The sequence below is a fragment of the Teleopsis dalmanni genome, chromosome 2, assembly GCF_002237135.1.
Source record: "Teleopsis dalmanni isolate 2A chromosome 2, ASM223713v2, whole genome shotgun sequence".
Lineage (NCBI taxonomy): Eukaryota > Metazoa > Arthropoda > Insecta > Diptera > Diopsidae > Teleopsis > Teleopsis dalmanni.
The window spans coordinates 57,104,864-57,131,390 of record NC_051847.1 but is presented as its reverse complement, the minus strand read 5'-3'; the positions used below and the strand labels follow the sequence as shown (position 1 = coordinate 57,131,390).

Below are 26,527 nucleotides of genomic sequence, written 5' to 3'. Positions count from 1 at the left end.
AGTAAATATAAATATAAATTATTTATTGGTTTATTTACAATTGGAAATCAAAATTTTATTCTCCATTTATTAAAAATACTCATATGTTTATATTACGTTATTTAAATACGAATTTTTATCAAAATATTTGTCGTTTACAAGCCACTGAAAGTTAATCAATCAAACCAATTAAAAAATGTGATTCGTTTTTTTTTTCTTCGCAATAATCACTTAAAATCATAAAAACAATAATAAAAAAGATTATTGCCTATTTAGTTAAAACGTAGGACACACATACGACTAAAAATTTAACTATTTTGCATAAATAATAATAAATAAATAAATTTTTAATTCGAAAATCTACTGGCAATTCTTGGAGAGAATCTCCTGAGCGATTATTATCTAAGCGATAATAAAGACTATTGAAAAACATAGATCCTAAACGACATTCCTTTCAATAATAGTCGAAAGGAGGTATTGGACTTGTTTCCTGACAATCGCAAAACATGATATACAGTTCAGTAAATCACATCCAGTAAAGAAATCAATTATGAGTTTCATTTCATATAAAACGCCACAGTATCGAAATTATATCGAACGCTATGCCATTTTTTAGGCTAACATATTATACATTATGGTTTTATTGAATTCAGTTCAAAATTTTATTAAGATTTTAGATGGTAGGACAAACAAGAAGCAGCGAAGGTACAGGTACAAGAAATACCTTTACCATTATCACAATTTCAATTATTTAAATTCTCCAATAATTTTTAGCCTGAAGCCCCAACCACAATAAAATTTTTACATGTAAAAAACTAATTTATCTCTCTATAAAAAAAAAACGAATGCCACGTGCAGTTTACCGTTTCCAAGGTTGAACATAGTATATGGTAAAATTCCTATGTACTTCTAGTGTCTCCATTTCAAGATCAGCGATCAATTTTAAGGGGCTTGCACATAGTTTTAAAGCGAAATCATTGTTTTTAAAGTACGGCTACACAACAAAATCATAGAAACAGTTTGTTCTTGAGATATGTTCTAGACATATATAAACTCAATTAATAATTCAATTTTAAATTATAGCCCTCATTTGGTTTTCAATAATGTGTTATAGAATAATTTTCAAATCTTTACACATGTGTTGTATAAATATGTTAGTCAGTACTTTCTAGGCAAGTTTAAACAATATCATTTTAGAAAAGACCCACACCATATTACACTATGTTGTAAAGATCGTATAAAGCCCGATTTGAAAGTAGAGAATAGAGAAGTCCAAGTTGATTAGTACTTCTGATAATTAATCTATTCTATTGATATAGGGTATGCCTGTGCAATTCTGCATAGCACCATGTTTGTTGTTTATTGTTGTGATTCTTTAACCAAGCTGACAAGGTAAGAGACATTCGCTTCTGATATGATATTATATGAAAATGCCCTGTAAGTAAACTTTTAATTCCAAAATATATCATACACTTCGTTTTCACAAATAAAATAAATGTTTTAATTAATTAGTATAAATATTAATTCATTATACTTACAATGTAAGTAATATGTGTTAAAAATCATTTTAAATTAAATTTTAATCTGTAATCGGTTGAATATATTTTTTGTCATATCAGATCATTGCGAATTAAATTCAATTATAATAATTAATTTACAAATGGAAAGTTAATTGTGTGGTGTAATGAAACAAATTGCAAAATATGACAAAATATTTGTGACACTTTGTCACTTCTGCATTTAACATGACAAACAGTCAAAATATTTTTGGCTAATGTATGCGCATTTACAATGACGCCAGCGCCTGGGGAACTCGAGGATATGTGATGTATGCGGCAGGCAAATTTGAATGTTTGTCTCAATGGCTGAATTGAAGTGGTGAAATAAAGGACTATGGAGGTCGTCTGAGTACAACCAACGACAATAACATTTAATGAACGTAAACAAATGCGAAATTACGCAAAATTTGCTGAAACTGAAATGTGGCCGAAGAGTGAACCATGGCGTAGCACAACAGCATATAGCAGCGACGGTGATCAGCACCGGAAATGACCGGTCAAAACATTGGTTACAACTGCCGTCATTGTTGAACTTAACTGATAAAATCTTCTCGTTGTCATTATCAACGACTTTTAATGGGATTTGGACTTGTGTGGTGTATCTCCAGGGTACGAAATGAATTAATATTGTTGATGTTATTATAGCTGTGGTTGTTGCTATCATTGCTGTTGTTGTTTATTTATTTACAATGTATTGTGTACGCAACGTAATTAAATTTAGTTTATGCAATTATGACGGATTTTCATATATGACTTCCTGCTGTGAAAATAGGGTGGACGTCGTCAAGTCCATTATGAACTTGCGTGGGAAGTATACAGATGCTTTTCTCTGTTCAAAGTTTTTTTTTTTTTTTCAGTTTAAATTTTTACTTTTGTAATTGCCAAAATTAATACATATTATATCTTTAAAAATAACAACAAAATTATAAAAACACATTAATATAATTTAAAAATGTGAACAAATATTTAAAAAAAAGGAGCGTAAAATAAAAATATAAAAAATAAATAAAAATATTTAAATATTATTTAAATATGTACTTGTTGTTATTTGCAAACCGGAATTAAATATATAAAAATTTTTTATTTCTTAATACTTTTTATTAGACTCGCAAAAACTTTCAATTTTTTTTTTTTAATTAGTATAGACTTTATTCTTTAATAATTCGTCTTAATTATAAATTAATCTGCAGCGAAATAATATAACATACAGTCTGTTCAATGGAACTGATTTCATATAATTCATCGTCTACCGGTTTCTATAAATAAATAATGGTAGGTTAGTGGTTTACGCTATCATCTTGAAGATTATCAACATATTTCATCAAAAGTTATGGTTGTCTTCTGATTTTTTAACAGATCGTGGCCCAGTATTGCTTTCATTATAATACCTGCAATACTGCGTGGCGCATAGGAACCCGCTGACATTAGGTATTCCCTATGTCATGCAAACTCATTGCAAGATGCACAGAATGCGCAACCTTGCAATGAACAGCAACAAAGTACACGCCAAAATTTCTTACAATTGCTTGCGAACTTGCTATACCTAAGCCCATGTATATATGTATGCTTGCAAGGAAACAAAAAAGGAAAAAAACAGCTCTGTTGACATCTGTTGCTTCTTAAGTGGACGTGGTATGCTGCAAAAACAGCTGTTTAATTTTCATATTACAATTCTATAACAGAGATGTTCTCGCACTCTTGCAATTTTAGTATAGCATTCTTGCATTTCGTGCACCTTGCAATGACTTTTCAAGACAAAGTGAATACCCCTATTGTTTTTCTTTGTTTGCATATTTTATTTCCCGAAAAAAAAATATATATACATATTTTCAGAAAAATAAAAGTGTAGAATATCAAAAATTTACATTTGCATCCTCATATGATAAATTTCTAAAATACTTGAAAGACAGTTAATATTCTTTATATATAAAATGATATAATTTTCTGACATTTTAAATGATCAAAAAATGAATAATTAATGATTATTTTATTTATGCTTAACTTTAAAGCATTTAATTTGTAATTAAAACTAAAATATTTTTAATTAACAAGGACTAAACTCGCATTTGAAAACTATTCAAAAAACTTTTCCTTTGCTGTATTTTCGTTTGAAGAGAAATTGTTTTGTTGAATTTTTTACTCTACATAATAAAACCGAAAGGACTTGACTCGAAAGCAGTAGTGCATATGGGTTAAGTTTAAAATTCAATTAGACTGTTTTAAAAAAATATATACAATATATAAGTATAGATATAAAGGAAACAAAACATATTTAATGCTAGAACTTTTAAATTTTTTTCTTTTTTAACCAAAATAAAACTGTCTGTTGTTGTGAACGACGACAGGAAACATACTACTTTCCTTTGGTAAAAAATAAAAAAAAAAACATGGTTAAAATCTTTAGTTTCACACACTGACAGGATACCTAGTACATGTGTTCTTGCACTGATAGCCGAGTGAAAGACAAAAAAAAACATGTTAGGACGGATACTGTGTAAACACACTACTGCATTACTGTTCCGAACTGGTAACTGCAGGACATCATATGGACTTAAATTGAGTTCATATGAATTTTGATACTGTAGATAGTTTTTTCAATTGGTGAAAGTTGAAATTTTAGTTTTCGTTTAAAATAAAGTCATAAATATACTTATGTAAATATCGTATGTAAATATATCTACCTATACTATGTAAACATATTTTTTCCAAGGAAATAATTTTATGCTTGAAATAGTTTTGTAATCTACAAATAAACTTCTTGTTCGGCTGTGAACAACCAAAATATGCAGTAAAATTTTTTGGCGCTTTTCATACGTTAGTAGCTTTTGTTATGTACGAAATGAGCGGAAATAATGTGTGAGATGCCACATGTTTCATGTATAAATACAAATCTAACATATATAAATATATTTTTTGAAAAATGGTTAAAAATTTTCTTTGACAACAACTCATTCTGTAATTAGTTTTAATTCTGGTTAAGTAAAGAGTAAATGTTGACTGTCACATTTAAAATATCACTCTAAATAAGTTATTAAAAGGATAATTAGTACGCATGGAAATGAAATTAATAATATAAGATTAACAAAAAGGATATAGAATATATAAAAAAAGTAGTAAAACATTTACAAAAATAAGTTTTGAAGAATCTATCTTTTTATTCCAAGCTATTATAATATTTTAATTTAAAATTTGATGATAATTCTTTTATTTTGTTAGTTCCACTATATTGAATATTGATGTAAAAAGATTTTAATATTTTTCCAAAGTTCATATTAGATTTTAAAACATATTATTAATGTCTGACTTATTATTTATCAGAATCACAAGATATAAAAATTTTTTATTAAATAAATTGATATATTTATTTATATTATTACATTTTTAATTGTAAAATTTGCTTTTATAGACCAGAGGTGTCTAAGTCACGGTCCGCGGGTATATGCGGCATGTTTTTAATCTACCATAAGTACGCAAATTTTTTTTTGATATATTTTGGTAAAAGAAAATTATTTTATTTTTACAGTATCCTAAATAAATAAATTAAAATATTTAAAATAATTTTTTACATTTCCCATTAATTTACTTAATTGACAAAGACTTTAGTTGAAAAAAACTCGTGTTCATTGCCTGCCGTAAGTTATTCCATTAAAAATAAAATATTTCCTCGTATGACAATAACTAATATTAAAAATGTTGCTATTGTTAGAATTGTATTCATTTTTTCCAATAAAAAAAATAAAGAACGTATTTATTTGTTTCTGCGGCCCTTCAATCTATGCAGTGATTTGTATTGACCCACTATCGGATCTGGTCTGAACAGGGCTATTATAGACTTTACAACAAAATATTTGAAAAAAATTTTTTTTTTGTGGCTTAGTATATATTTACTATATGATTACCATTATTATTATGAAGGGATACGCTATGAATTTTGTTAGATTTATTTGTTCACATTGTAAATCAATGTGTCTTATTTATTTTGATTAAACAAATCAATACAATATTATAACATGTACTATTACTAATATAACCCTTAATAACCTCTAAGGCTTAAATTTTCATAGTAACTATATAATATCATTATGATACCGCATGTTTAAAAATGCTGTATAAAACCTTTCTTCATCGTTATAATAGAGATACACCAGAACAACGTTGTGCGCATATTAAAGCAAGTCGTATTCGACTAAAGTATTAAATTGCGATAAACAGATCAAATTTAGATAATGAATCAATTATTTTCAATTGATTGAATTGAATAAAATTTATATAAATGAAATAATTATTTTTTTCCAATGTAATATAGAATAATGAAAAAATTCTTATTAAATTATATTTATATTTTATTAAATATAAAAAAAAATGTAAAACGAAGTTTTTGTTTTAATTATTAAATAAATTAATCAATTGTATAAATCTATAAAAATATTAATTAATAGGTGTTATCGTATATTCTGTATATCCGAAGTTTATAATTTAAAAAAATGCAAAATTTTAGAATTTTTGTGGTAAAATATCACAATTTTAACACGTTCATTGGTTGTTAAACGATTCATATTGTAAAATGGCAAACCGTAAACTAAACATATGCTGCTTTAGATGATATTTCTGTTTGACATAAGTCACTTAAACAATGCAGCATATCGGTAGTATGATATCAAGAACCCTTTACTTTATGCGGTGAGATAACGCAATTGTCGTAACATAAAAAAACATATAGTCAACTAATTAAGCACTAACCTGAAATGAAGCGGTATAACTATTTTCTATTCCCAAAGCCCAAAGCCACACCAATTCAAGATAGATCTTTCGAGGCGATTAGAGTCTGAAAGAAGATTCGTAGAAGGAGTTGAAAGAATGGAGTCAAGCGCTAACATGATTATAATACCTTCCCAATGGAGCGGGTCTACTTTAAAGGCGACAAAATAAATTTTGTTGGATTGTTAATTTTTTTATGTCTTCTATTTAACAATTTCGGATGACACTGTATAGATGTCTATTTTAGTTATTTTAGTTTAAATCTAAGCAAGTGCGCTCTTTTGTCTTTTTTCAACAGTTACTGCTTTTGCTGTTGCGTATATATATCAGAATTACTAATAATTCTGCTATTACCGACAGCTATTTTTTGGTACATTGAATCTAAAGATAAATGAAAAAAAAACTCATGTATTCTATTGAGATAAATTTTTTAATGAAATAAATTGTGCAGAACGTGCAGAAAATTTAAAAATAAAACTGTTTTTATTTATTTATTTTATTTGACAAATGTTTGACAAATTTGCTAATGTTTTAACTGATTCCAGTAATTTAAACACGAATCAAATTGATTGTTGCCATTATAAATCTGATTATGCTCCATTAATTTTTATTTTTTATTAAATTTTTTTTTCTTTTGTTACAGTAAATTAACAAATTTTGTGTTACATTAATTTTTAAAATTAATATTTATTTGCATGTGAAATGCAAAATGCAAATTTTCGGCATCAAATTCGCCTCACCACTGTCCCACCCACTTTCAAGCTGTGCATTATTGTGGCATGGAGAACTGCATTTATGCTCCATGCTGTGGGTTATTGTTATTGTTGTTCTCCCCGACTAGCATTGTTTATGTCTGGATTTAATGTTAATCCACCATAAAATTCCACTGATTTTGTTCTGTTTTTATACTTTTTTCCTTTTTGCATTAAACAACTTGAAATCCGATGAAGTTTCTAATGCAACAGCACCCACTCCAGCGGATCTCAAAGCCGCTAAATGCATGGCAATCGCGTATTTCAATGCCATTCATTTATTCTGTTGTTGTCATTTTAAATAATTTGTTTTTTGCAATATTTTTCTTATTGTATTTTAATTAAAAATACAAAAAATACAAATAGCAATTGTTATAAATGTTGCAAAATGTTTAACGGTAAATACTGGCACCGCCCTTATCCATAAATTATTCAAAACTATTTAGTTTCCAAGCGTAAAAACGGATTTATGTAATTTTAGTATTTTTTTTTTTACTAAGAATTATTCATGAAAAGGGCTGGTGGCTAATTTATTACTTTCGCAACTCTAATTTAAATTATTTATGCAAAATTTTTATAAACTAAATATATGGTTACTAAGATTAAACAATAATTCATTATATTAAACATAAACTTAGTGGTTTATAGAAAGTAGTACTATTAGCTACTTTGTAATTGATTATAATTAGTATTAATAATCAATTTCCAGTTTTAAAATTGGCCATTCTTATCAGTAAAATTTATAGTACATTTATTCTAATAGTAGAGACATAAGCAGTTCGACATTGATGTAGTCGAACAGCAATCCATTATATTTCCATAAAACTGAAGCATTATTTACTATAGTTAAAATGATCCGATTTAAATCAAATATGCACCGTTTTGTTCGAAAATTTCTTGCCATTTTGAAGATAATTTCATTAAACCTCTCTCATATAAGTCCTCGTCCCTTTGGCAAAAAATTAAAACAGTCAATTGTGACAAACCTATCTATAACCAGATTTCGAACAAACATAATAATAATAACCACTTAATGCCGGGTTTGGAGTATAAGGCGTATGCATAAGTAATTCCCGGAGCTTTTGGCTAGTCATTTTCGTTGTATATGGCCTGGCATTGTCCTAATGGCACATAATTCGTTTCCTATTGCTCAAAGCTGGCCATTTCTGAGCGATTGCTTCCTTCAGACGGTGCAAGGTATTACCGTAGATGAGCTGATCATAGCAGATGATCCCTTGGCAATCCGCCAATCCTGACCACTGTTTCAGCTCGATGCAACACGATTTGACCACCGTCCTATCATCGTTTTCGTTTAGCGTTGTCGAAAGTGATCCACTTTTCAGCAGCGTTTCTGATTCGCAGATGGATATTCGGTCCAAGAAGTTTGTTTGCATTAACTCGTGTGGGGCCCATATATCGAGCTTATTTTTATATCCAGCCTTCGTTAAAGCTCCAAAAGTTTAATAACTGTCAAGTTTTTTTAGTACAAAAAATTATCTTTGTAGTACCATCTAGCGTAACCCAATCGGACTTATACAAGCCAAGATACAGATAACTAGAGCCATCTATTGGAAAAAAAATGGACTTTTTTTTCTACACCTAATATATTATTTGAGTATCGTAATAACAGCGATATACAGTAGCTGAGCTTATCAAAAAACTATAACGAAAGCATAGCTCTTTCGGCAACACTAATAAAAACTTTAAAAACTATAACTCAACTTTAAAGAACATATTGGAACTCCATAAGTAATCTGCAACTTTATGGTCAAAAATGAAATATTCTATACGATATAATCAAGAAACAAATTGTTTTATATGGCTAAACTCGAACATAAAGCCACCGAGGTTTCTTTCAATGTGAAGAAGTAAATATTTATCTTTCATAGTATCAACACCAGAAAATATCAATACAGTATGATATCCTCTTATTAGAATGCTTAAAAAATTGTTAATTGTTTACAAATGCATGGGTCATTGTAGTCCGCAAAGAAAAAGTAACTGTTTTTGATTTCAAATAGAGCTTAAATCAGATTAGTAGTGATTTCTTAACTAAACACACTAAGCGGTAGCATTCTACAAATGGGAATATAGAACTCTGACACTTACAGCAACATCTGCCAAGTTTGGAGTAAAAAATCCTCTCATCGCATTGTCAGAAGATATTTCAGAACCTCCATCTTGCTTTCACTGAATGAGATCTGGAGTATTAAACCAAATGATATTGTAGGTTCATCAATAACCTTAAAATTTTTAGGTTAGTGCTTGTTAGTGCTTTCTACAAACACTAAAGTCTCTGTATAATGACTAAACTAACTAATTAATTTTTATTTGGTTCCTCTTCAATTTTTTTTTCTTTTTTTATTTCAATTAATATTATTTATTCTTTTCCATCAAAAAATTAACAATATTAAACCAAAGATATACAACTTATATTAAGTGCCCTCTGATATAAGCTAAATTATTGCAATCTTAAGGTCTCAAGTTACGAGTGAACCAACATTTGCAATATTGTCGCTATTTAAGTGATGCCCACATTTTAGGATTTGATTTCAATTTATTTACTAAACAAAGTGAAAAATAAATTGTGTAAATGTGAGGGGAAACGACTTTATCCATCCCTTAATGAAAACCTTTTGCGAGTGACTGCGATGCAACAAGATCTGGACATGCATCTCAAACCGAACTAAATAAATATTTATTATAAAAAATAAGTTGTAAAGGATTTCTTGTAGTATGGAACTTAATTGATGAGGTAATACTGATTGATGTTTTTTTATATAAACTCCCTCTACACTCTTTATCTTCTCTCCCTCTTATCTCTTTATATTCTATATATTTATATATAAATATATATAAAGCACAACAATCTCAATATAAACTTTACTGCAAACGTTTTTATTTGCTATTTCTGAGTGAGTATATGAAGGCAATACGTTGTCTGTCAGTCATACCACATCAATCAAAAAATAAGAACCAAGTCAAAATTTTATATGATCAAATCAATATTATTTAAAAGTGTACTAAAAAAAAAATATATAAAATGTTTATTTAAAAAATTTAACTAACATTTAACTGATATTCTGTTGAGATTGCAATTATGAAAAATAAATTAATTAAATAAATTCATTTGAAACAAAAGTGCTAATGCGTAAAACTAATAGTAAAAAATATGTATATAAACTCTGTGTGTGTGCACTTGAAACTGTTTACTATCAAACGACCCGCAGATAATTCATATTAAATAATAATTTTATTTTTTACTCAAGTGTGATGTGCACTACTTCAAATTCACTTCGGCTACATCCACCAATGAATTCATTTAATTTCATAAAATTTGCTCAGTTGATTTGTGAGATACTTTTTTTTGACTTCATCCGAACGGTTGCCGGTTTGGTTGCTGTCGGTCGAATAATCCAAGGGGTCATTGTCATCAAATGTAAACAGAGCAAGTCATGCTCGCGTTCGGACAGACAAATTTAATATCGCTCATTTTATTCTATTTGCATTTTAATGAAATGACAAAGTTTTTCTGCTTCTTTAATAAGAATCTTAAGTTTTTTAACGGAAACCGTTTTCGCCTTTTTATTCAATAATATTAAAATGAAATATTTTTCATTTCCTAAGCTTTTTTTATTGCATTTCATTCGCTTCAAACAGAAGTCATAAAACTTTTTATGGCTTTATTATAGCTGACAAAATGAAAGATGAAAACCGTATCTTACTTAGTTTTATCTTCGTTCTGTCACATTTTCTGGCGCTGTTTTTATAAGCAAGTAACCAATTAAAAATTGAAACTGATTGCAGGAATTGATTTTTTATTATCTTTCATGTCTAGAATATTTCTGATATTTAACAAAACTTTGATATCTGTCCATTGATTGAAATGTTTGACAGTTTGTTTCTCGGTTGTATTTTCTTTAATTGCCATAAAATTAAATAGAAAATAAAAATTGTAGTTCCATTTAACATGGTAGGAAGTGTTGCATTTACGACTATTTAATTTGTAAAGTTTAATCTTCTTTATTTTGATATGAAGCTAATAAAAGTGCTAGACTGTTGCATCCTAAAGTCATAAAAGTCATGTTAAGTAAAATGTGTAATATATATAAATCGTTTTCAAGTTTGCACTCGACATAGTTGCAATAATAACATAAATTTGCATTCAAATATTACAGTGATATGATATTAGTGCTTGCTTGCAGCACTTTAATTCATTCACGTATTGTTTTTGCACACAGTGAGAGTAGACAGTTACTATTTGATTTTCAATGTTATTAAAAACTATAAATCTATAAAAGTTGTTCACATTAGAGAGCAGTATTATACAATTGCGTAATGCATATCAAAACTGAAAAACGGCAATAATACTATTATAATATAATAATTGAAACCCTTTAAATTTAAAAAAATAGCTTCTTTGTCATTATAAGAAAGCGTAACTGTCTCGGTAAAACTAATTAAACTTCAAGAATTGAATATAAATATTTAATTGAGTCAAATAATATAAACATTCCATATTTGGTGTCCAATCTTCAGTCATCGAGCTAAGTGATGAGTCACCACCATAACTTCCTAATCACTTTCATGGTTATGAACACATGTCCTCATTGTATTACCTATTGGCAATACCCAGACACAGTGGTGTCTAACCACTGAAAATTTTTGCACCGAACTTTATACTTAACCTGTCCTACACAATGTATGCTTACCTCTACAAAATTAATTTATTTAATTAGTTAATAAATTTTTGTTAATAATTTTGTTTTGCTTATTTTATATAAATTTTTCTAAAGAGGTTGCCAAATTATTTACAATTAATAAAATCTAAAAATTCAGCAGATACTGAATTTGTTAATATATTATTAATATTAATATGTTTTAATGACAATAAATTTTATTTTTTGGGATTTCTATTGAATTTTTGCTAAGTGATAGTACCCTGAAGATGACTAGAATATAGTTAAAATATTTGTTTATAAAAAATTTTTTAAAAAACAAAAAAATTATTTTTAAAAGTGTGTATTATTTAACTATTGACCGATTAGCCCGATTTAAAAAATTAAATCTAAGCAATCGTGATGTAGTCTATATCTATTACAAAGTATTAGTATGAGAATATTTTTACCCCTACAGTCGTACATACTTCCAACGTTTCTTCAAAAAAATCCCCACATTCTATATTTTCTGCTGTTGTTTTTATGATATTCAATTAAGTCTATTATGCTCATTATGTTATGTATTTTTGAGGTTAATACCATTTTGTAAACCTAATAAAAAACGGTATAGTCTTTTAGAAAAAATCTCTATAGAGCAAGACACTCTAATATTTTTTATTTCTGATGTTAATCCACTAAACAATGACAAAACAACGGTAAAACACTTTCTTCGTTTCTTAAAATTCCACAAGACTCATTGATAACCCTGTATAGTTTCCAACAGTAATCCGTCAGCAAATTCACTATAGAAATTAATTATATCCTAATTAAGAGAGGTCGAGTTTTATATAAGTGTCTGCATATGGTTGATTTTTTCTATATTATATAGTAAGTTCTTGACAATTATTTGAATGATGCTAAATTGTATAGGTGTTTTGAATACAGTTTTAAGAAATCCTGTTTCACGCCCAAATGGTGTGGATGTTCCGAGTGTGGTCTTAACAAAGTCTACCTAACTCTTTTATTGCCCTTAAACGTATAATTCTGGTTGGCTCTTTTATGAATTTGCTCCACGTTGATAATTACTCTTCACGCAATTTGATTTTTTGTACACATATACTCTTAAAATAATTTAAATATATACATATTAAAGTTGGCAATGACTTTGGTTGGTTTTTGTATGTTATAACCGCCTCTCGTTCTCTTTTACTTTTCAAGTAAATAAAAACCCCAAATTCCAAAATTAAATACATGCAAAGAGTTTCTATTATTTCAAACTCACTTAACAGACAATTGCGTTATTTTAATTACTGAAAAATACTACTTATTTCACATGAGTAAGTAAGCTTTTTTGTTTTCGAACGTTAAGCTGTTAAAAACAGGGTTGTGCGCCTAAAAGAAAACTACAAAACACAAACGATTTAACAAACAATTTCACAAATGTAGTTTGATGCACACGCAAACTAAGGAGTGAAACAGATTTTCTAGGTGGAAATGAAAAACTCGATTTAATTAAGGAAAATACAAAGAAAATGCACAAACGAAAAGCCGTCGCCGTAGTCTTCATCTTCGTCAATGTATTCTCGTTTGTGCTAATGACGCGGAAAATATATTTTTCATGGTGAAAAACATTATGCATTCATGCTCGACACATTTGGTTGCATGCGTGAGTACGTGTGAAAGCGCACAAAAAGCGCATTTTTTCCGTATTTACAATAACTTCTTCTAATAGAAATTCTAATAGTTTTAAACCCAAAGAATGAGGTTTTTGCTCTCAGCACTGCAACTAATTGGCGAGCATTTCAGGCATTTATGGCATTAAATTTTTCTTAAGCCACAATTGCACGCGCCGAATGCATTTGACGTGATTGCGAACATAATTCCAAATGACTTATGCCATTCGGTTTTCACTCCCATGGAAGTTTTCCAACATACAGCAAATATATGTATCTTTTAAAATAAAAGAAAATATATTTTAACCAAAAAATTAAAAGAAAACTTACAAATTTAAGAGAAATTGTTTTTAAGTGTTAACAAATTCATTGCGAAATAATATTTATTTCGTAGAAATTGTATTTACACAAAATTGTGAATTGTGAATTGTGTACTTAAATCATTTCTGACCGACTTCGGCGGTATCTGCAATGCCAACATTTGAAACCTTCCACGCACTTCGTAATTTAACTAAAACCTTGTGTAAATAAACAAGTAAACAAGCTCAAAGGCTACTCCAGCGCTGAAGTGCAACCGACGTGTACACGAAAACATAATCTCACTAATACCAAATAGTAAAGCTGTAACTGTAGCTGTAGCTGCAGCAGTACTCCATTCCCAACCATCCTGCAGTGCACTGCAATGCACTACAAATACGTTTAATCGTTTGGAGTGCATATTCGTCTGTACTTACCCTACATAGTTAACCACCATCCATCTAAACAGCATCCATCCAGCGGACTTTGTGGCACTCGCAACGACTTGGACGTACCACGGTTTTGCAGTTAAGTGAAGTGAAATGTACGCTTGATGAAACATTAAAAGTCTGTGTAGAGTGAGTGCATATTCTTCTAATTTAATGTTAGGAGTAATGCTGTTTTTTTAATTTTTTTTAAATTATTCATTTTTTTTTTTGTAATTTAGATATTATTTTTGCAAACGATTAAAAAGTGCTTCAGTATCAGTGAAATATAAAAAGATATGAAGTACAATTTTTGATGTATATCACAATTTTAATTTAAAAATAAATAAATAATTAAAAAGAAAAATAAATAAATAATTAAAAATAAAAATAAATAGATATAATTATAAATATAAATGTAAATATAAATAAGTAAAATAAATAAAATATATATAATAACTATAAATAAATAATAAATATAAATAAATAAATAAAATAAATGTTGGATAACTCTAAATATGTTCGAATAAAATATATATATTATAACTATAAATAAATAATAAATATAAATAAATAAATAAAATAAATGTTGGATAACTCTAAATATTTTCGATTCGACAACATAATTTGACAGATCGAGAGTAACTCTGGATTGAATCCTGATTTACCAATTGAAAACGACTTTAATTTGAATAAAGTTTATATTAGCAATTGTTATTTATGTCTTTTTGACATTTTCAATATAGCTTCACAATTCCATTAGTGTGGAATTATGAAGAACAACTAAGGCATATCAGCAAAAAAAACTTACCCAAGTGATTTTTAGCAACTCTTCAATCGGCCAATTTTTAAACATTAAAAGGGTTTGACCTTAAACAATGTATGGTCCAATCTATCCGATAAATTCTGTCAATTTATTCAGAAACATGTGGCCTAACACATTCATGATGGAACTCAACTCCTTTTTTGTTAGCCAATTTTGGTCACTTTACTTTGATTGTTTCGTTTCATTCAAACAGTCAAATTGTAAACAATTTAAGATTAAGTTAACCGTTTTATAAGGCTGGAAAATAAAAAGAGGGAAATAGACAATTTCTTTTCAATTCCACCAAGCACTCAACATACCCATGTTTGCTAACAATCCAGACTTTGAAATCGTTTGTGAAGCATCACCAGTCTTTGACCATGATCACTAGCGTTGAATATTCTTGTATTTATCATTTTTTATCGCCTTTAATAATTGACTGATGGTAATTCGGTCAACTGAATTTTCATTTATGTGACACCCAAAGTTTGAGCTTCTTTGCGTAACCTGCTTTTTTTAAATGATTTCAAACTACCATGTGATTGATGTTTTGTGTCTTCGATATCGCCTAACAATTCGTTACTTTCTTAGTGACTGACCGGTACATTTTTGACATCGAAATCACTCCTGGGTTCAGCTTTGGCACACACATCCGAAAACTGCATACATTATTCAGCATGTTTTTGGAGCAGTTTAAACTTTTTTATAGAGCTCAACCCTTGGTACTTACATTACGAATAATTAAATACAAGAAATATATCCAAGACTACTAATGATGAGTGTTTGGCAATATTCGAAACAACTGTATGGTCAGTCAAAAATTTAATTAATAAAAAATTAAAAAGTTATTGTAATTCTATTCATATATTGTAAAACTATTCAAAAACTTCTCTATTAAATAGAATAGTTTCATTTGAGTAAAATAGTCGCTACCATCATAACTGACTTTGAAATCAAATAATTTAATAAATATTTTAAGTAAAAATAGACAAATAAAAAATGTAGAAATAAATGATATCAATCATGAACTTTCAATGATGTGATTCTATAAGAAAATTGATTCAGGACTTTTATATTCTGTGCCTATTGCATTTATAATATTGTTTCAAGAAACAATATTATAAAAGAAAACACAGGATTTTAAATATATTGCGTTATCAGACAAGAAATAAAATAGAAATGTTAACTATATAACATATGGAAGCAGAAACAAAAATATATGATAAATAAATATTCCAAGGAAAAAGAGATTAATTTTAAATTCAACAAATAACGACATCACAAACTCAACACAAACTCCTGTGGAAGCACATTGAAATCTCATTAGAATTAATACACAGCTGTGTAAATTTTGCTAATTAAAGTACCCAGACCTTCAAAATATATAAACGCTCCAGGAATTTCCCCCATCAATATGAATGTCATTGCTGCTTCTGTCTGTGTAATGCAGTTAGTAAACATTGCAGCTTACAAACAGGGCTATACTTCCTACCCATTCGATGACTAATTAAACTCGGCGCACTTAACAACCACAATTTACTTGTAGTCACACCAATGAACCAGTGTGAGATCTCATCTGATGCTGCAGATGCTGAAACTCATAGAAGCATAAGCAAACGCTTATGTAAGTGTGTGTCGATGTCTGCTTGTCTGTCTGCCTATCTGACTGGTTTGATGTTACTAACGCTGTGACGAGAACAACGGCATTAATGTATGGAAGTCTTAAATTAGCGATATAAATTAAAAGTGGTAGTAGACAGCTGCAACTGCGCCACTAACCCCCCATTCATGGAGTAGTACTGCAGAAAAATGGGAACGATTCGCATATTGGTGACAACAATGCAACATAAAGCTGCTCATGTTGTTGACAATTCACTTTTGAGTTGGCCTTTAGCTGTGTGGCTCTAAAGTCAAAGGCAAAAAAAGTTCTTTATAAATTTATTTCACATTTTTTTCTCGTTTTTTTCTCATTTTTTATTATCCTGTCAATGAGTTTTACAATACTAAACAAAAGGTTAAGTTTGCTGCTACCATCCCTTTTGCGAGTAGGTACCTATTGAAAAATGCCAATGAATTTTTTATGAGTATTTAAATATGTCAAAAATTCATTAAAAGTATTTTTAAAATCGAACGAAAAAAGTATGCAAATATTTACGTATCCTGTCATTTTCAAGAAAATCAATAAAAAATGGCTAAAGGTACGAATGTTTCATTAATTATTTAAGAATTTTAACTTGCTGACTAATTGTCATCAAGTGAACTGGACATATGCTCTGGTTTGTAAAGCTGTGAAGCGATAAATGAGTTTCAGCCGACAGAAGTCACTACTGGCACGACATTCCAGGTAACCGTCAGGCTAAAGAGCTGGTTCATCCCTGCAGTTGTGGTAAGGTATCATTCTTTAAATAGATTGTCAACTCTGATTAGACGTGACTTTTAGTCTGAGCCAGGAGGAGGTGAACTACTCTCCCCTTCTGACATTACGAGGTCCTCAACGGTTGACATTCTGGATTTTATTCGGAAGGAGGAACGTCTTCTGTTCGGTTAGGGTCTGTTGCACCACAAAAGACCAACCATAGTCGCAGTGCTCCGCTCCGTTGGGAGCTGGTACCCTGATTATTTCTATTTCTAAAGCTATGAAGCTCAAAAAGATGCAAAAATAATTTATTTGGGACTTAAGTGGACTTAAAAAAAACTAACGCCATAGTATTACTATTAGTAAATAATAGGCAATGATAGCACCCTGACAATAAAGATCTATTGTGCTATTAAAAGCCCAACTAAAACAATTCTAGACTATTTATAAATCTCGTAATTGCTGTTGGTTTAATTTAAGCCATTTGTTTTGGGACCAAGATCCCGCTTCCAAGGTAGTTAAAGCTATGACTTGCCACCGCTGGGCAATTACATAAAACATGTTTTGATATTTCTTTCTCCTCATGACGGAGTAATAGTAATAAGAACGCCTTAGTAAGAACATCACTCGAATCTTGCTAAGACCACTAAGAGAGAAACACATTGTGTTTATATGTCATGGAAACTTCTAACCTTAAATTCTTCTTATTTTGTATATGTTGGATATGTTCAATCAAACAATTTCTGAATTTTTTAGCTGAAGGCATTGAATTATATGTTGTGAGATGTCTTACACTAATTGCAAGAAGAAATCATAGTCAAATGAACAGAGGTTGTTGCGCTGTTAAAGCCACTACAATTCTTTCAACTTTTATTCATTAATTTCAAAAAAAAAAACTTTGAAGCTTAGTTTCAATTAAATTATACATTATTTCAATTCTTGTTTTATCGATTTATAACATTATTTTACTTTATTTCTACTTGCAGCTTTGACTTTCACAATAGAACCGCAAGATGTAGTCGTCGCAGAGGGACATTCTGTGCTCCTGCAATGCGCTGGAACTGCACAACAAAATAAAAACTCAAAAATAATGCCAAACATTCGATGGCGTGGACCGGACAATGAAGATTTGGGCATTGTTGGTGATACTTTCCGTACACAACTAAAGAATGGTTCATTATATATCAGTTCTGTGGAAGAGAATCGTGGCGTTACTGGCTCTTATAAGTGTCTTTTAAGCGCCGATGGCATTGGCACAATAGTCAGTCGCTCAGCTCTGGTGTCAGTCGCACGTTTGCCCGATCTCAATCAAGATTTTATAGAAACATATTTACTACCAGGACAAACTGCATATTTTCGTTGTATGATTAGTCAATCTCAACTGGGGATTAAGCATATTGTTAATTGGATAAAAGATGAAATGCCATTGACATTGGATAAATTACGCATGGTTGTGCTACCAAATGGTGCTTTAGAAATTGATGAGGTTAGTGCTGCAGATCGTGGTGTTTATCAATGCAATGTCACCTCAGGCAGTGTATCGCGTTTAAGTAGTAAAACAAATTTAAACATAAAAAAAATCAATGAAATCAACGGTGTTTTAAGTGAAAGTTCAGTATCACCTTCATTTTTAGTTGGCCCATCGCCTAAAACAGTTAAAGAAGGTGATACGGTAACGCTCGATTGTGTAGCAAACGGTGTGCCTAAACCACAAATAAAATGGCTACGTAATGGTGAAGAATTAGATTTTAATGATCTTGATTCGCGTTTTTCCATAATCGGAACTGGTTCACTACAAATATCTTCCGCCGAGGATATAGATTCAGGGAATTACCAATGCCGCGCTAGTAATATAGTAGATTCGTTAGATGCACAAGCAACTGTACAGGTGCAAGTACCTCCGAAATTTATACAAAATCCTAAAGATAAAAGTGCCAGTGAAAAAGAGGAACTTGAATTGGAATGTGCTATACGTGGTAAACCAAAACCGGTGATACAATGGCTTAAGAATGGTGAAGTCATTACACCAAGTGACTACATGCAGCTTATTGCCGGTCATAACTTACGTATATTGGGCCTTTTGCAATCTGATGCTGGTATGTTTCAATGTATAGGCACTAATCCTGCCGGTAGTGTCCAGGCTGCAGCGCGGTTACGTGTTGTGCAACCAGGTAAGTCATACTAATAATAACCCCGCTTTATAAAAAAAACGTACATGTAACCCCATAAACGCTTAAAAATAACAATCTAAAGCTTTTGTAGTTCAACAAAAATAACTAAAATTTAATGTGTAAATAATTGCTTTACAGAATCGGAAATAATATCTATTGAAACCCATTGTAGCTACATAAACGCATACATAAATCACTAAACAACACAATTGCTTTTGGAACATTTAACATATACCCGTATTGTAATTCCATTGGCTTACTTATTTCAGTAGCCGTTTGATTTTAGTTTAGGAAACTTCACACCAGGAATAAAATTAGAACAAGATGGTAGCAAAAAAAGGTAGAGTAAAAAAATAAAAAGCAATATATTGTCTTTTATTTATTGATTGTCATAGATACCAATAAGTCAGGGTCCCGTATTACTTTAAACATGTGTAAAAATACTACGAGCCCCTAATTTTGCTTAAAGGAAATAGATGTTATTAACACAAATTTTACAGCTTAAGAAAGTCCTTAATTAGAAGGATTTATAATTATTAATTATAGTTGATATATTTGGTATATAAATATTTATCGTTGAGAGCATAATATAAACATAATATAAACATCCACACTTTCTCTATCTTAATGCCACGTGTAAAGCCATCAAGTTACGATCTAAACTGTCTTAGATAATCTATTTGGTATTCCAGATGAAATTAGGAAGATCTGTTAAGTCCACCCTCATAAACTCTGCCTGGCTAATAAAAAGACATTTAATTTAATTCGTCTGTAGTACTAGACAAAGACATAGGGAGGACTGGTAGATTTCACCACCTCTTCAATATAGCATCTGCGAAGTCCGCTTGTTAGAATGCGGCATCGTTTAAGCCTCTATACGATAATATAGTTAGCACTATAGCAACCACACGAACTGCAAGTTTGTTGAAACCCAATAGATTTTTAGTTTTTTTACAATCCAATCTATGTCCTTTTTAGATAGGCTGGGTAGATCGCTTAATTTTTTCTTATCCAGTATGGACTATATTAACCTAGACGTTGCCAGTTGCACTCTTGAACAGCAATAAACTCCAACAATAATTTTACAGATTGCAATGAATATTCCAATATCGGTTGTGAGTATGGTCACGGGCAGATTCATGAAGACTCCCAACTCTTTATCTTTGAATTCTTTCGCCAAACCTCAAACCGGCAGTAAAGAAGTTAATTTCTCTTGTCCTTTAGCGTATTCCATTTAGTTCTCGATGAGATCCGTATCTTGAAACAACTATCGAAGATGATTTTCGGAACAGAATGGTTCTGAAACATAACTACTTATTTAAAATGAGCAAATAGTCTGTGTCATCGTCAATAATGTATTCACCATTGGCTGCGCAGTCCTGTGCAAATACCCATATAAGTAAGAGAAAAATTTTACAATGAAGGCTTATTAAAGAGAATTCCTTGCCAGCGATAAAATATCCAGGTTAGCCAATCCATGGATTTTTCTAATTTAGTACTGATTCTACTTTATATGACTTACTAATATTTTTAAATCTATATAATGTACACTCTTATTGTACTAACCACGAAAGAGCAGATTTAAGAATACCCTTAAGTGTCTTAATGTGTATTAAAATGTTTCAAAATCAAATAATTTATTATCCTCCATTCCCATGTAAAAAGATTCCCGTATTAAGTAAACTTATGTTCGTTGTGTATTTTAATTTATTATTTATATATTTATTACTAATAATATATTTAATAACCCATATTTATCTAGCAATTGGTTTTAATATAATTTTGATTGGTAGAAATGTCGTACATATTAAAATAGTTTTCGCTTTCGGTGTTATTACAGAGTACTTTTCATATTATATATTATATTTTTTTGCTTATTAATTTTTTTTAATTTAATTTTAAATTCATTATTTTACAATTTTATTTTTTTTTCAAATTTTTCCATCCTAAACCTTCTATCCCATAATTCCAAAAAAAACACATTCCTATCCTAAGGCAAATCAAAAAACTCTCGAAAGTCACAATCACAAACCACAAAATCACTACAAATATCAGCGGCACCCATAAAACGACGAAAATATTCACAACCTAGTGAAGTTCGCACAAAATCGGGCGGTGAATATTCCAACGAGAAGACACGTATAATTTCAAAAAGCGCGCTCGATAGTTTGCTCTTTCAGAAGAGTTCAAAAAATAAAAATTTATTTAAATCCGAAAAACCACAAAACGATCGCAATTATGGTGAACTTGCCACAATGACAGAAATGTTAGACGATATGGATGACACAGACCTATCACTTGAACTTCCGACAAATGAACATGATTTTAATTCGAATACACACAATAATAGTGAAAATGACGAAGACGAAGACGATGACGATTACGACGATCCAAGTTCAAATCAAGAATTTATTAACGCCTATAAACATGGCGATGACCCAAATAAAGTTTTGAATTCGTGGAAAAATAAAAAAAAGCTTACATCCTCTTCCAATTCTCAAACAATTTCCTATTCATCCCCAGATTTAGATGGTGTGGATAACGCTGGAAATGGAGTAGTAGCTGGTAAAACAGCTGGTCTTCTAGGGAATGGATTATTAAATCGATTGCCTGGTCCACCAAAAGACTTAGTAGCACAGATAGTAAAGCCTCGTTTTGTTACGCTCAGCTGGTTGGAACCAGTTAAGAATCCGGTTGAAGTTGTCTCCTACACAGTGTTTTATAAAATGAATAATAGTGAAAGGTATGTAAAAACAATTATAATAACTTTGAAGACTATTTTATTAAAACATAGGTTATATATACATATATAAAAAATTAATATAGTTTAAATTTAAAAAACTGGATATGATTATTATAGTCTTAGAATTATATTCTATAAAAGCACCAAAACTTTATATATTTTATAGAGAACAAAAAATTATAACCAAATCGCATGATGATCAGCAAGTCAATATACAATCACTACTGCCTGGTAAAACGTACCAATTTCGTGTAATTGCAAACACAAATTTTGGTCCTGGCGAATCGTCAGAGGTAAATTAAGCTACAATTTTTATAGAACTATACTAAAGAGGATACAAATTTCAGATACTTGAAGTAAGCACGCAACCGGAAGAAAACATTGCTGGACCGCCAAGAAATGTTGAAGGTTTTGCACGAAACCATAAAGAGATTTATGTTAAATGGGATCAGCCTACAGTAACAAATGGAGAAATACTTAAATATCGCATATACTATTCAGAGGTAAATGCAGCAGAAAAAATTTAAGTACAAAATCACATTGATTTTTAAAACCAGTATTATAATTTCCGCCGGAGCTAGCTAATCAGACCCTCTTCTATTTATTTAAGTTACTATTAATTATACTCATAGTAGGTGGTTTTCTTACAATCACAGTTCAATGAAGTAAAATATGAACTTATACTCCCTAGATTCAAGTGTTGATCTGATTCACAAAAACAATAAAGTGATTTCTGAGATAGCATCGTTCTTTTGGGACATTAGACTACATAACCGTATAGATTGTGATTAAGTTTACTCTACTAAAATTTTTATAGACACCACTTAATAACAGTGGTGTCTATAAGTTACAGAGTTACAGATATTTCGGTCTACTTCGTTTACCACCTTCAGTGTAATGTAAACAGTTTTTATAAAAATTAAAATATGATTAAATTTTTTAACACAAATTAAAAATAAATGTTAGGGAAATGTTTGAAATGAAATCTAATTTTCCGATCTAGAGTGTTTTATTATTATCCATTTCATAATCTCATTAAATATTCAAACCATAATAAGTTGACGTAAAATCAGTTTTAATTTCATATTTTTCGTAAGTTATGTTATTATATTGAAAGTTTTATAAAATCAACATTTTAGAATGACAGTGGGGCAGAGATGTACCACGACAGCACGACACTTGAGGCAATACTTATGGAGTTGCGTCCATACACCGATTACACAATAACAGTTGTGCCTTTTAACAAAAATGGCATGGGAGATCCATCCAATGAAATAAAAATTAAAACATTTTCCTCAACACCCTCAGAGCCACCCAATAATGTTACTTTAGAAGTTACCAGTTCATCGGTAAGTAAATTTAAAAAAAAAATTATTGAATATTACATTATATTTTAATATTTATTCACAACAATTAGTCAATTACTGTATATTGGGAACCACCATCCGAAGAGGAACAGAACGGTCAAATAACTGGATATAAAATTCGTTATCGTAAACTGAAGGACGCTCCTCAAACAAAAAGTACTCCCGCAAATATACGTTATTTTGAACTGAACGGACTTGATCGCCACTCTGAATATCAAGTAAAAATTGCTGCTATGACTGTAAATGGTTCAGGACCATTTACAGAATGGTATCGCGTTACTACATTAGAAAATGATTTGGATGAAACACAGGTACCCACTAAACCTGTGTGGATTGCTATACATCCAGGTGCAGACAATATTGCTCTACACTGGGGACCACCACAACGACACGAAATCAAAATACGAAATTACGTACTTGGTTGGGGACGTGGTATACCTGATGAAAATTCTGTAGAACTCAAAGAATCGGAAAGATATTATGTACTTAAAAACTTAGAGCCTAATTCTGAGTATGTAGTATCTTTACGTGCTAGGAACGTAAAAGGTAGGTTTTATCTTGTTTCAATTATTAACTATATTGATTTAATATATAAAATATCTTCATCTTAAGGTGATGGTCCACCTATATATGATAATATTAAAACGCGAGATGAAGAACCATTAGACACACCAGTGCCATTAGAAGTTCCAGTCGGTTTACGTGCAATAACAATGTCCAGTTCATCTATCGTTGTTTATTGGATCGATACTACATTAAGTAAAAATCAACATGTCATTGATAATCGACACTACACTGTGCGTTATAGTATATCCAGTTCCAATCGATACCGTTATCATAACACATCCGATCAAAATTGCATGATTAGCGAACTACGTCCAAATACTAAATACGATATTGTAGTTAAGGTTGTAAAGGGTAGACGTGAATCAGCTTGGTCTATGCAAGTAGAAAATACCACTTATCAAAACGTACCTATAACACCACCTCGTGAATTAATGGTTCGCCCAGACGAACAAAATCCACAAAATGTAATACTACAATGGCTACCACCAAAACATAGTATAGGCCAAATTACTGGCTATAATATATATTACACCACGGATACTACAAAACGCGATCGAGACTGGGCCATAGAAGCCTTTTCCGGCGAAGAAACTATGTTAATGTTACCAAATCTTAAACCCTACACTACATACTATTTCAAAGTACAAGCGCGCATCAGTAAAGGTAATAACAATGCGCCTTTTTCTGCTTTAGTAACTTATACAACGGGTGCTACGGTCATTATGCAAAAGCCTAACGTTATAGCGAAAGGTATTAATAATGAACTGATATTGTATATGATTATTGGAGGCTCGGCAGTGATAGTATTTATTGTTATCGCTGTCATAATTGTTTTGTGTAGACGTAAGCCTCAATCTACCCCAGAACATACAAAGAAGAGGTATGATACTGAGTGAGTAAATTTATTTAAGTGTTATTAAAATTAAAAATAATTATATTCAATTATTTTTTAGCTATCAAAAAAATGTTGTGGGTGTGCCTAAACCGCCAGATCTATGGATACACCACGATCAAATGGAGTTAAAAAATATTGACAAGGGCTTACACAATTCTACACCAGGTTAGGATTTCCTAAGATTTATCACATTTAAAATCATTTATTAATATCTCTTTTATAGTTTGTAGTGATGGTGCTTCTAGCAGTGGTGCATTAACCCTACCTCGCTCTGTGGTACATGAATATGATGTTGATACGCCAGTGCCCGGGCATTTGACCAACTCTTTAGACAAACGTTCCTACGTGGCCGGTTATATGAGTAAGTTTTTTATTAATTATTATTTTTTTACATAAACTTTTTATTTTTAACCTTTTAGCAACTTCTATGAACTCTACTATGGAACGCCCACAATACCCTCGCACTCAATATAATATACCATCAAATCGTTCACATGTTACTGTTGATACAGGCCTCTCACAACAAAGTCTGTCTCAACCACAAAACAATTCATTAGCGCAAACGCCAGAGCACCCTTACGGCTATGAGGGTAACTTTTGGTAAGAAGTATTATATACCGTAATTTTCTACGACAAATTATTTATTTCAAAATTAAATTTATTAAATCCATCTAAATTTTTAGAATTAAGTAAAATAATAAACAATTACATAAAATAACATTAAAATAAATTTTTTTATTTTATATAGCAATCCTGGTTATCCTAATGGTGCTGCTGGAGGCGGTAGCAGTGCTATGAGTAATGGTGGAGTATCAACAATAGAAAGTAATAAACGTGGACACCCACTTAAAAGTTTTAGTGTACCCGGACCACCTCCAACAAATGGACCTTCAGCAATTAATAAACATGGTAAAAATATATATTTTTTTCAACCAAAATAAAAATTATAGTTTAACTTAACCATATTTTAAATAATACCCACAAAAAACAAACATTTTCAAACAATAATACTGCCGATCTTATGATTTTAATTCAGATAAACTCAAATTCAATATACGTGTAATACCCAGAAATATTTCTAGAAGATTTTAATTTTCATAAATAAAGTTTATACTTTAGTTTTAGCAATCAGATAAATATTTAGTCTAATATCCATTTTAAATACTTCGTCATCGTTGAGATAAATTTTTCTCATTTATTGTTTTTATTTAAAATAATTTAGGTATTAGATGACTAAAGAGGCAATACTCTGCTTTATTCAGTATTGCAGTATTGAAGCAATATGAACACTATTCTTATTTTATATACTTAAGTTCAAACTATTCGAGAATAAAAGTTTTTATATCAACGTATTATATTGATCGCAACAGCCTTTTGTTAAATAGTAATTTTTTTGATGTTAATAAAAGCACTTTTAAATTCATCTCAGATATGGCGACGATGACACATATTCCGACAAACAGATTTTCATATAACATTTTAAAATTGCAAGACTTATTATATGCTTCACATCTACATGATC

The 26,527-nt window shown here is 30.2% G+C and overlaps 2 protein-coding genes across 3 annotated transcripts in view; one reads left to right on the top strand and one right to left on the bottom strand.

The window, feature by feature from the left end:
• LOC119682855 (neogenin-like) overlaps nucleotides 1-26,527 on the bottom strand; it is a 350,203-nt gene that overhangs the window by 183,117 nt on the left and 140,559 nt on the right. The window lies entirely within an intron of this gene.
• LOC119681805 (neogenin-like) overlaps nucleotides 17,095-26,527 on the top strand; it is a 44,658-nt gene continuing 35,225 nt past the window's right edge. The window contains exons 1-12 of the mRNA XM_038095093.1: nucleotides 17,095-17,104; nucleotides 18,249-19,433; nucleotides 21,429-22,176; nucleotides 22,343-22,469; nucleotides 22,524-22,679; nucleotides 23,316-23,525; nucleotides 23,594-24,089; nucleotides 24,156-24,990; nucleotides 25,064-25,170; nucleotides 25,229-25,366; nucleotides 25,425-25,605; nucleotides 25,754-25,914. Coding sequence (XP_037951021.1) covers nucleotides 17,095-17,104; nucleotides 18,249-19,433; nucleotides 21,429-22,176; nucleotides 22,343-22,469; nucleotides 22,524-22,679; nucleotides 23,316-23,525; nucleotides 23,594-24,089; nucleotides 24,156-24,990; nucleotides 25,064-25,170; nucleotides 25,229-25,366; nucleotides 25,425-25,605; nucleotides 25,754-25,914 — 4,354 coding nt within the window. The remainder of the gene's footprint in view (nucleotides 17,105-18,248; nucleotides 19,434-21,428; nucleotides 22,177-22,342; nucleotides 22,470-22,523; nucleotides 22,680-23,315; nucleotides 23,526-23,593; nucleotides 24,090-24,155; nucleotides 24,991-25,063; nucleotides 25,171-25,228; nucleotides 25,367-25,424; nucleotides 25,606-25,753; nucleotides 25,915-26,527) is intronic.